Below are 12025 nucleotides of genomic sequence, written 5' to 3' on the forward strand. Positions count from 1 at the left end.
GGTTACATTTTTCTTCCTAAATTTGTTGCCCAAAAATTGAAAAATTAAGTATTTTACTTTAAGGATTAAGTACCCTAGATTCTGCATCGTCCTCTTCCTCGTCAGGATTGTAAGCTTCTGCACACACTGAAATAAAATAAAAGTATAATCTTAATTCAAATTGCAATATGTTTCCCAAGATTTACAGAACAGAAAATGCATTGTGTGGCACAGGAATAATACACAGTAATGTAACACATTAAATAGAGAAGATACTGCTGAGAGTCCACAGCAGGTCAACTCCAAAATGCCAGTGAAACAAAGCTACACTTGTATAGCTTTGAACACGTTTTCCTTGTGCAGTGGTTTGAAATACCTCTAATATATTTAAAAATTTATCACCTAACCTGAACTAAGTTATCTTACCTTATTATCAGAATTTTTTCCTGACATCTAAATTAATGACTTCTTGTTCAAATTTAAGCTATCCATGAGGATGCACAGATCAGATCATTGCCTTCATCAGTGTGGGTTCAAGGTGGTTTGGGGTGTGTTTCTTTGGGTGGTTGGTTGGCTCAAGGTGTTTTATTGGGTTTTTTTTGCATACTTGAAAACTTTTCACTCCTCCCTACCTTTTACTTTTTAGGCTAAATAATTCTGGTTCTTCAGGTTTTTCCTTACAAGTCACATTCATTAGCCAACTCTCTTAATTGCCATTCCCTGAACCCCTCCCAATTAGACCTTTATTGAAATATGATGCTCAAAACCGGACCCAGTATTTGAACAGAGCAGAGTACTGAGTACAACAGATTAATTACTCCATATATTTTTTCAAAGCCATTTCAAGACAATTTTCAATTCTAACCTCATTCTCTAGCACCCTTCCAATTCCTTCTCAACTCTGTGACAACTGCAAATTTACTAAGCATATTCTCTAAAACATAATCCAGACTATTACTGGAAAAAACAGAACAGTGTCTAAAATAAACCCTTGTGGGATATGCACGAGGGACACAGCAGTAGCTGCTCAGGGTTTATCTTATCCAACCAGTTCTGCAGCTATAGCCCATGCAACTTACATTAAGACACCGCTTGATGTTCCTTAGCTTGTTTATAGGGGAGTCTCGTGAAGCAGCATTCAGAAGCCTCTTAAAATAAAAATGTAGGACATCTGCTCCTTTTCTTTTATCCACAAGTTTTAATCTCTTGTTACAGGGTATTAGACAGTTCCAACAAATCCATGCTGATTGCTGTTTGTTATTTTCCTCCAGGTATTTACAAAATGAGCATTTGTCTGTAATTTTTCTAGGAACAAAAATGATCTGTAAATCTGTGATAGGTGTCTTCTCTCCATAGCTCCCTCATTCTTTTAAAAAGGAGTTTTTCTATTTTTCTGGTATTTTGGGTTTTCTTCACGCTTATTTTTCTTATGCCAATTGGCAAGAGGGCTGAGACTAATTTACACAATTTTTCCAGTTTCCAAGTATGGCATGTACGAGGCACAGCTAACCTGGGAACAAACGCCTAACACATTAAGTACTGTCTGTTTTGTCCTTTCTCTGTTTGTCCTAGTTCAGCTGGAGGGACCAGCTAACCCTGTGTGGTGGTGATCAAACCTGTGTATTCCACCCCCTCTATTCATTCCCCAAGGACAATGGGCCATTAGCAGCAGCTGCCCAGGGAGCCATTATCACTTCACACCCAGCCTGAGGGGGGCGGAGCTGCTAATGGGCCATCAACAGCTCAACAACCCCTGGCTGCCAGAGTTAATCACCCATTGTGTGAGTCCCCGCCCAGGGGGAGGGACTGAGTGCTCCCTGAGGGTACATAAGTGGTGGGTAAGAAGACCTCAGGACCTTCTCATCGGATCCAGAGCAGCAGCAGGACCTCGACAGCAGGAGATCACCGCTCTCGCCCAGACCACAGCCCTCGCCTGCACCAACAGGTTTTTCTTTTCCTTTTGCTCTGGACTTGGGGGAGCCACAGGGGTCTCAGCAGAAGGGCAAACAAACCCCCTTGGGTTTGTGCCCCAGGACACTGGGTTATACTGCTGGGGTATTGTGAGTTGAAAGCAATTTCCCTTGTGTATCAGTGTTGTTATTGTAATATTATTATTAAATTTTAGCTCTGACTTATAATCTCTCTCGTGGTGAGTTCATTTCCCCTGCTGGTTCACCTTCAAACCAGCACATCTTTTGGCGCCCAACGTGGGGCACGAGAGAGAAGTCAGAACTACAATTTCATTTTGTGTATTTGGGTACAGAAACTCCCTGACTACCATGTTGCTTGATGTATTCATGTGGATGGTGTATCTGGGCCTGTTCATATTTCGACACATGGGGAACCATGTGCCTGTTTTGATGCTCTCTTTAATACCAGGGAGAAGGATCAAAATTGCTTTATTAATATACTATGTTTATGTTGTCATAACATCAGAAGCAATGAATTTCATTGTGAATGTATATTCAGTCTGGTCTGCCTGTCCTGGTTTGGGTTGTTACCTCTGGGGTCTCATTAAAAATAGCACCCAGACTGTGGGGAAAACAGGCGGAGATGGTCACTTCCACCTTTTCACCTCTGCTACAACAATCATTGAAAATATTGAGCTTCCTTTTGATGTTAGGGACAGCATAATCCTGCTGTTAGTGTTGCTTTGTCTCCTCTGTACTGTATACACCATGTTTAGGGTCAGAACTGGGCTCTCTAAGGAGACTTGCTGGAGGCCTGCCCTGGGAGCGGATGATGTTGAGTGGCACGGGAAGTGGGAAGATATGGGCCAGTATTTGGAGACCTTCTCTCCTCAAATGATCTGGAAATTCACCCCGGAACAACTGCAGGACCCTGCCAAAAATGCTAAGCTATGTGAAAGGAAGATGCTCTGGTAGTCCCAGAGATGTGCAGCTCACAGCAACCTGCTGGGCCCTGGCCACTGCCTACCGCACACTGCTTGGTGTGGTACAGCATCATCAGGAGGAGGAGAAAAGGAGCAAACCCACCAGCACCATGTCCACCCAGACCATGACTGAGCCAGAGAGGAAGAGAGATACATCAACTAGCGCCATGTCCACCCAGACCATGACTGAGCCAGAGAGGAAGAGAGATACATCAACTAGCGCCATGTCCACCCAGACCATGACTGAGCCAGAGAGGAAGAGAGATACATCAACTAGCGCCATGTCCACCCAGACCATGACTGAGCCAGAGAGGAAGAGAGATACATCAACCAGCACCATGTCCACGCAAACCATGGAGGAGCCAGAAGGACAACAGAAACCGATAGCAGTTGCCCCTGTCCAGAAAAGAAAATCAAAGACCAAATCAGTTCGTATAGTGCATGACGAGGAAGAGTCAGGACCTTCATCTCAAGCAGAAGAAATGGAGCCAGAAATAATCACCCGTTCCCTATCCCTGGGAGAGCTGCGTGAGCTCCGGAGAGAGTTCACACGACAGGCAAATGAGTCCATCTTGACCTGGCTACTTCGAATCTGGGATGCTGCAGCCAATGATACAATTCTAGATGGGAGCGAGGCAAGGCAGCTGGGATCCCTGTCTCGAGATGTTGTCATTGATCAGGGCATTGGAAAGAGACAGGAAACTCTCAGCCTCTGGCGGCGACTGTTGTCAAGCGTGAGGGAGAGATATCTTTGTAAGGAGGACCTCCACGTACAGCAAGGACAGTGGAACACGATGGAACAAGGTATCCGGTGCTTAAGGGAATTAGCCGTACTGGAGATAATCTTTTCAGAGGATGAGAGATTCCCTAAAAGTCCAGATGGTGTCCAGTGCACATCCCAGATGTGGTTAAAATTTGCACGACTTGGGCCAGAAATGTATTCTCGCTACCTTGCAACATTGCAGTGGAGAGAGGGAGAAGACAAGGTGGGTGCACTGGTCAGCAAACTCAGGATTTATGAAGACACTGTCACTGCTCCATTACGAGCCCATGTCTCAGCTGTGGAAACAAAACTGGCTGAACTGGAAGAGAAGATTAAGGAAGGACTCTTCCATATCTCTCCAGAACAAACAAGAGTCTCCGCCATCAGAAGCAGGCGTCTTCCAGCTAAGGAGAAAGGGTACACTCCACGCGGCAGTCTGTGGTTTTACCTCCATGAGCATGGAGAAGATATGAGGAAGTGGGATGGGAAACCCACCTCTTCCTTAGCAGCTCGGGTACGTGAATTGCAAAGAGGCACAACTAACACAGGCAATTCTTCAAGGTTGAAGGCTGCTCCGGTCTCTCGTGGGCAAGGCTCCAGACAGTATAGGAATGATGATGTTATGCCCGATCCTCTTGAAGGAACCTCCCGGTCATATTCACAGGGAGAGCGCAGTGAATACCATGACCAGAACTAGGGGGGCCCTGCCTCTAGCCAGGTAGAGGAGAGGGACAATCGGGTTTATTGGACTGTGTGGATTCGGTGGCCTGGCTCATCAGACCCACAGAAATACAAAGCTTTAGTGGACACTGGCGCACAATGCACGTTGATGCCATCAGGATACGTCGGGGCAGAATCCATCTCTATTTCTGGGGTAACAGGGGGATCCCAACAGCTGACTGTACTGGAAGCTGAAGTCAGCTTGACTGGCAAGGAATGGCATAGACACCCCATTGTGACTGGTCCAGAAGCCCCATGTATCCTTGGCATAGACTACCTAAGGAATGGATATTTCAAAGACCCAAAGGGACTGCGTTGGGCCTTTGGCATAGCTGCTGTGGAGACAGAGGAAATCAGACAGCTGAGCACCTTGCCTGGCCTCTCAGAGGACCCTTCTGCTGTAGGACTGCTGAAAGTTGAAGAACAATTGGTACCGCTGGCCACAGCCACAGTGCACCGTCGGCAATACCGCACTGACCGAGACTCTGTGACCCCCATACACAAGATGATTCGTGAGCTGGAGAGCCAAGGGGTGGTCAGCAAGACTCACTCACCCTTTAATAGCCCCATATGGCCAGTACGAAAGTCCAGTGGAGAGTGGAGGCTGACGGTGGATTACCGTGGTCTCAATGAGGTCACACCCCCCCTGAGTGCCGCTGTGCCGGACATGCTGGAGCTTCAGTATGAGCTGGAGTCCAAGGCAGCCAAGTGGTATGCCACCATCGACATTGCCAATGCCTTTTTCTCCATTCCGTTGGCAGCAGAGTGCAGGCCGCAGTTTGCTTTCACCTGGAAGGGGGTGCAGTACACCTGGAATCGACTGCCCCAGGGGTGGAAACACAGTCCCACCATTTGCCATGGACTGATCCAGACTGCATTGGAAAAGGGTGAGGCTCCAGAACATCTACAGTACATCGATGACATCATTGTATGGGGGAACACAGCAGGGGAGGTTTATGAGAAAGGAAAGAAGATAATCCAGATTCTCCTAAGAGCTGGTTTTGCCATTAAACGAAGTAAGGTCAAGGGACCTGCTCAGGAAATTCAGTTCCTAGGAGTGAAGTGGCAAGACGGGCGTCGTCAGATTCCAACAGAGGTGATCAACAAAATAGCAGCTATGTCCCCACCGACCAGCAAGAAGGAAACTCAGGCTTTCCTAGGCGCCGTGGGCTTTTGGAGGATGCATATCCCTGAGTACAGTCAGATTGTAAGCCCTCTCTACCTTGTGACACGGAAGAAAAATGATTTCCAGTGGGGCCCTGAACAACAACAAGCCTTTGAGCAGATTAAACAGGAGATTACCCATGCAGTAGCCCTTGGGCCAGTCAGGACAGGACAGGATGTGAAGAATGTGCTCTACACTGCAGCCGGGGAGAATGGCCCATCCTGGAGCCTCTGGCAGAAAGTACCTGGGGAGACTCGAGGGCGACCGCTGGGATTCTGGAGCCGGGGGTACAAAGGATCTGAGGCCAGCTACACCCCAACTGAGAAAGAGATCCTGGCAGCGTATGAAGGAGTTCGAGCTGCCTCAGAAGTGATTGGCACTGAGGCACAGCTCATCCTGGCACCCCGACTACCAGTGTTGGGCTGGATGTTCAAAGGAAAAGCTCCTTCTACCCATCACGCCACTGATGCCACATGGAGTAAGTGGATCGCTCTGATCACACAGCGAACCCGGATAGGGAATCCTAATCGCCCTGGGATTTTGGAAATCATCACCAACTGGCCGGAAGGTGAGAGTTTCGGATTGTCCTCTGAAGAAGAAGAGGAGCAGGTGACACGAGCTGAGGAGGCCCCACCATATAACCAGCTACCAGAAGAGGAGAAGCGATATGCTCTCTTCACAGATGGCTCCTGCCGCATTGTAGGGACAAGCCGGAAATGGAAAGCAGCTGTATGGAGTCCTACACGTCGAGTTGCAGAAGCGACTGAAGGACAAGGTGGATCAAGTCAGGTCGCAGAGCTGAAAGCTGTTCAGCTGGCTTTGGATATCGCCGAACGAGAGAAGTGGCCAAGACTCTACCTCTACACTGACTCGTGGATGGTGGCCAATGCTCTGTGGGGATGGCTGGAGCGCTGGAGAAAGGCCGGCTGGCAGCGCAAAGGGAAACCCATCTGGGCGGCTGAGATGTGGCAGGACATCGCTGCCCGGGTGGAGAAGCTGAGTGTGAAGGTCCGTCACGTAGATGCTCATGTACCCAAGAGCCGGGCTAATGAGGAGCATCATAACAACGAGCAGGTGGATCGAGCTGCCAGGATTGAAGTCTCTCAGGTAGATCTGGATTGGCAGCATAAAGGTGAATTGTTTCTAGCCCGATGGGCCCATGATGCCTCTGGTCATCAGGGCAGAGATGCGACATACAGATGGGCTCGTGACCGAGGGGTGGATCTAACTATGGACAGTGTCTCACAGGTTATCCATGACTGTGACACATGTGCTGCCATCAAGCAGGCCAAGCGGGTGAAGCCTCTATGGTATGGTGGACGGTGGTCGAAATACAGGTATGGGGAAGCCTGGCAAGTTGACTACATCACACTTCCCCAAACACGCCAAGGCAAGCGCTACGTGCTGACCATGGTAGAGGCAACCACTGGATGGCTGGAGACATACCCCGTATCTCACGCCACTGCCCGGAATACCATCCTGGGCCTTGAGAAACAAGTCCTGTGGAGACACGGCACACCAGAAAGAATAGAGTCTGACAACGGCACCCACTTCAAGAACAGCCTCATAGACACCTGGGCCAGAGAGCACGGCATTGAGTGGGTGTATCATATCCCCTACCATGCTCCAGCTGCCGGGAAAGTTGAGCGAGGTAATGGACTGCTGAAAACAACCTTGAAGGCGTTGGGTGGGGGAACTTTCAAACACTGGGAGCTGCATTTGGCAAAGGCCACCTGGTTGGTCAACACCCGGGGCTCCATCAATCGAGCTGGCCCTGCCCAATCAGAACTCTTGAATACTGTAGATGGAGATAAAGTCCCTGTGGTCCATATGAGAGGTATGTTAGGAAAGACTGTTTGGGTTAGTCCCACCTCAAACAAAGGCAAACCCACCCGAGGGATTGTCTTTGCTCAAGGACCTGGTTGCACTTGGTGGGTAATGCAAAAAGATGGAGAAACACGTTGTGTACCACAAGGGGATCTAATTTTGAGCGAGAAGAGTTTGTAATGTTTCATTGTATACATGTGTATATATATGTATAGGTAAAAAGGGGGTTAATTTGGGAATGACTAGATGGAGTGGAATAAGGGGTGGATAATGTCCTAGTTCAGCTGGAGGGACCAGCTAACCCTGTGTGGTGGTGATCAAACCTGTGTATTCCACCCCCTCTATTCATTCCCCAAGGACAATGGGCCATTAGCAGCAGCTGCCCAGGGAGCCATTATCACTTCACACCCAGCCTGAGGGGGGCGGAGCTGCTAATGGGCCATCAACAGCTCAACAACCCCTGGCTGCCAGAGTTAATCACCCATTGTGTGAGTCCCCGCCCAGGGGGAGGGACTGAGTGCTCCCTGAGGGTACATAAGTGGTGGGTAAGAAGACCTCAGGACCTTCTCGTCGGATCCAGAGCAGCAGCAGGACCTCGACAGCAGGAGATCACCGCTCTCGCCCAGACCACAGCCCTCGCCTGCACCAACAGGTTTTTCTTTTCCTTTTGCTCTGGACTTGGGGGAGCCACAGGGGTCTCAGCAGAAGGGCAAACAAACCCCCTTGGGTTTGTGCCCCAGGACACTGGGTTATACTGCTGGGGTATTGTGAGTTGAAAGCAATTTCCCTTGTGTATCAGTGTTGTTATTGTAATATTATTATTAAATTTTAGCTCTGACTTATAATCTCTCTCGTGGTGAGTTCATTTCCCCTGCTGGTTCACCTTCAAACCAGCACACTGTTCTAGTCTGTTTACCATATACTCTGCAGTGAAAACTGATGTGCTTCTGCTTAGCAGTAGAGCAACATATTCCTGGAATATGCTCTTACCAGAAACACACATTAAGAACAATTTCTGTTACTCCTCATGTATTTACTTGTACACAATCTTTTCTTGTCAACATCTTTTGGTCTTGGCTTCTTTGATGTGTTTTGTTGGGTTTGTTTGTTTGTATTCTCTATCCCTTTTTCTATTCTTTTGTACTTGTCCTGAATAATCCAAACTAGTTTTAGTTTAGTACATGGTTCCCTCTTGCACTTGATATAAATGAGGTGCTTTCATTTTAGACAGATTTATTTTACTGTGCCCTTTGTCCTTCTTCTGTCCTGTCTCAGTTTGCATTTTTTTCTTTATAATTTTTCTTTGAGGATAAACAGTTCTTTAGTTGCTTTTCTCCAGACTCCTTTCCAAAGAGATTATGACCACAGTCCTCCTATACCCCCTTGAAACCTTTTGTTTTGATTCTTTTGCCCTTTCCCGCCCTGAAATCCACAAGTCCTGTCACTGCAGCGTAATTCTCACTCAACCTGCCTTTTCTCTCCCTGTTCTTGCAACAGCGTCTCCCTTAGAGTTCATATCAAATATAACAGCTTCCCTTTTGACTGCTTTTCCTACCATCTCAAAAGTTGGTTGTAAGTGCATGGCAAAACATTTTGAGCAGTTGGTACTCTCCTTTATTGGCTTCCAGCAGATCCAAATTCCCCACTATCACCATCCCCTGTACCCTGACCATAATAAATAACCTGACCTACCTGATTTGTTTGGTGGTCTGTGCAATGTCTGTGTAACAAGGGAGCCCATGAGCTTTTCCCCAGTTAGTATTACTCCTAGAGCATCACTGTGTCCAGCTCCCTCTCCAGCTGGGTCACAGCACAAGTGTCTGAACCAAAATATACAACAGCCTCTCCCTTCTCCCTGCCCTCCCACCACGACTTTGCTATGCTAGGTCAGTCACAGTGTTGCTCGTGGATCAAGATTTGGTGTCCCCTCGTTTACTACTCATACTTCCTGCATTATTATACAAACAATTAATGAAGTGGTAAACACATTAACATCTTCATTACCATATCCACTTAAGAGGATTTCATATAAATAATCATGTGTATTATGCAGAGTCCCAAAGGAAGTCTTGCTCCTCACTGTATCAGGCACTCAGCTAAAATGTCAGCTTTACAAAACTTTATAAAATTTAGAGAAATTTGACACAAGTCCTACTGGAGCTGACTGAAAGATTCCTATCCAGTTTACTAGGAACTGGATTTGGTCCCAAAAAATTACAAATGCCCACAAAAGGAAGTCTGCAAGCCCTTGAACAGCTATAATACTTTACCTCCACATAAACAAAATTTCTACTGACTGTTAAATGGTACTATAGTTACTATAATCTTGTCAGAAATAAACTTTAGGGGATTTTATTTAAATAGCAACAATAATAACATGCCAAGTAAGCACCATATAACCCACTACACTGTAAATCAGTATTTGTTTCAGCTGGTATCAGGCTCTGTGTCCCAGTGCATGTATGTGCACATGGGAGCCAACAAACCTGTGTCACAGCACAGTGTGTTGCTGGGTGTATGAACAGTCTGTCTCAACCTGCCTGATGAAATCTCTACATGAAAAAAATTACACAAACCAGGAATTTGATTTAATAGCTTTGATATTGCTATCCCAGAACTGACAGGTCTCAGAGAACCTGCCTAAACACTAAGAGTCTTCCAGACCACACAAGAGAAACTGAATTAAGCCCCATCCCTGTCCATCTTGAGTCATCTCATCAGTCCCTTTCATGTAGCCTGAAGCAGGATCAGTCCAGAGAGGATGTTCCTGAGCTATTCTGTGTCAGTTTGTGTCTCTGCTCTAAGGTCATTCTTTTCTGCTAAAAACTCATTTCAGTCAGTCTCATTAGCTATTATCAGAAGTGCTTTCATTAAATATTTCTTCTTTACCACTGGGTTACAGATAATATATTTAAGCACTGCAGTTTCTCCTGCCTAGTGCCCATATAACCCAAATTCTAAAAGGATTTCTTTTGATAATCTGTCATGAGAAATTTAACTCTTCTGGTTATAAATCTTTATTTATTTTGCCTTGGCTTATCTTTTTGCCACAATCAGGGATGCATTTGGATCACAACTTAAAGATTATACCAGTGCTGTGGATCTGCTGTTTTAAATATGTAATTTCTTACCTTCATTGCTTATTTCAGTAACACATTCATTTCTAAGTGCATGCCACTAGATGTCTCCAGGAAAAAACTTGATACATTTTATTTTCATTCTTAAAATACAGCCTCTGACATTACTATGGTCCACTGAATTTCATTAAAAGAACATCCCACTTGACATAAACCATCTAAACTAAGTGAGATGCCTCTTACATAGACATTCACATCTGCACAAGTCATCTGGATTCCAGGGACTGTCAACACAGAGGAACCAGCACCTTTACAAAGTGATTTATCTGACATATATTACATGTCCAGATTAAGATGAGATTAATTAAAAATGTGACTAATTGGCTGAGATAAATCTTATCCCTCTTGAGATGAGTCCTAGTAGTTACAAAAAGCTGCAAGACTGGTTTCCCCCACTTCTTCACTTAGTATGTATTTCCTGGAAAACAAAGAATTTCATCATCTGATGATGATGACAGGTTGCTCATGAAGTAGCACACCTTTTGTGTTCATTTCATATATCCCAAGGAGACAGTCTCTGGTCCCTAACTCTTCTGTCTAAGCCTTGACTGGCACCACAGACATTAATTATCTGAACCATTGCATGCTGCAATACACATATTGTTCAGTATTTTATTTTTCTACCTCTCCAGCTCATTCCACACTCCCAACAGTACTCAGTACATGGTGACTTTATCATGCTCAAATGCCCTGCCACATTTTGCTACGTGTCACTGCTGAGTGCAATACTCACATCATTGCTCAGAAAGCAGCTCTAATACTGTTCTCAGGGACCTATTTCATCCCATGCATAAATGTGGTATTAACACATAGTGATACAAAGATTGTACACATTTCCCCATTAGTTGCCAAGCACAACTAAGCAAAATAATTTCTATTTGCTTTTTCCAAGTGAGGGTTGCATTTCATATATAATTCCCCAAGACGGACACAAAAAAACTCAAATGCATCAACACTAAGTAGTTTTAGGAAAAATCTAAGCTGCCAAAAAAAGCAGAGCATTATGAAAATACCCATGCACTGAAATCTGCACACAACTCTAGATGGATTGCTTTGTCAGCAAGAAGAGGTAAGCTTTTATAATTTCTAACTCATCATTCCAAGTAAAGTCGATTTCCTGGTTTTCAGCTAGTAAATATGTTTCATATTCAAAATCAGCAATACAGTCACTTCAGACATGAATTAATTCTAAAATGAAAATTAACACACAGTTAGTAATTGTAAGATCACAAAACATATTACTCATGCTCCCTCTATTCCCTTGAAGTATCAGGAAATAAAGAGCCATCAATAAATAAATGAATGAAAATTCACATATCATCACTGAATAATGTATTATACTCAAAACATTGCAGAAAACCCAATCAATATGTGTGTACCCTTTCCAAAGTGCAGAAGCCCTGCATTGTAAAGCATATTAGAAAGAATTTCTCAAGAGAAGAACTGTGGGAATATTTCTTCATCCCATTCAGGGCAAATGAAGACTATAGTTTTGCCAGCATGACTGTTAGGGTAGAGCATGAAAACAGACCATCTCTAGT

At 45.3% G+C, this 12025-nt stretch overlaps 1 protein-coding gene across 1 annotated transcript in view; it reads right to left on the reverse strand.

The window, feature by feature from the left end:
* The window catches only part of PRKAR2B (protein kinase cAMP-dependent type II regulatory subunit beta), a 95862-nt gene that overhangs the window by 21216 nt on the left and 62621 nt on the right, over positions 1 to 12025 (reverse strand). The window contains exon 3 of the mRNA XM_071552633.1: positions 74 to 126. Within this exon, the coding sequence (XP_071408734.1) occupies positions 74 to 126 (53 nt within the window). The remainder of the gene's footprint in view (positions 1 to 73; positions 127 to 12025) is intronic.

The sequence above is a fragment of the Pithys albifrons genome, chromosome 3, assembly GCF_047495875.1.
Source record: "Pithys albifrons albifrons isolate INPA30051 chromosome 3, PitAlb_v1, whole genome shotgun sequence".
NCBI classification, from domain to species: Eukaryota; Metazoa; Chordata; class Aves; order Passeriformes; family Thamnophilidae; genus Pithys; species Pithys albifrons.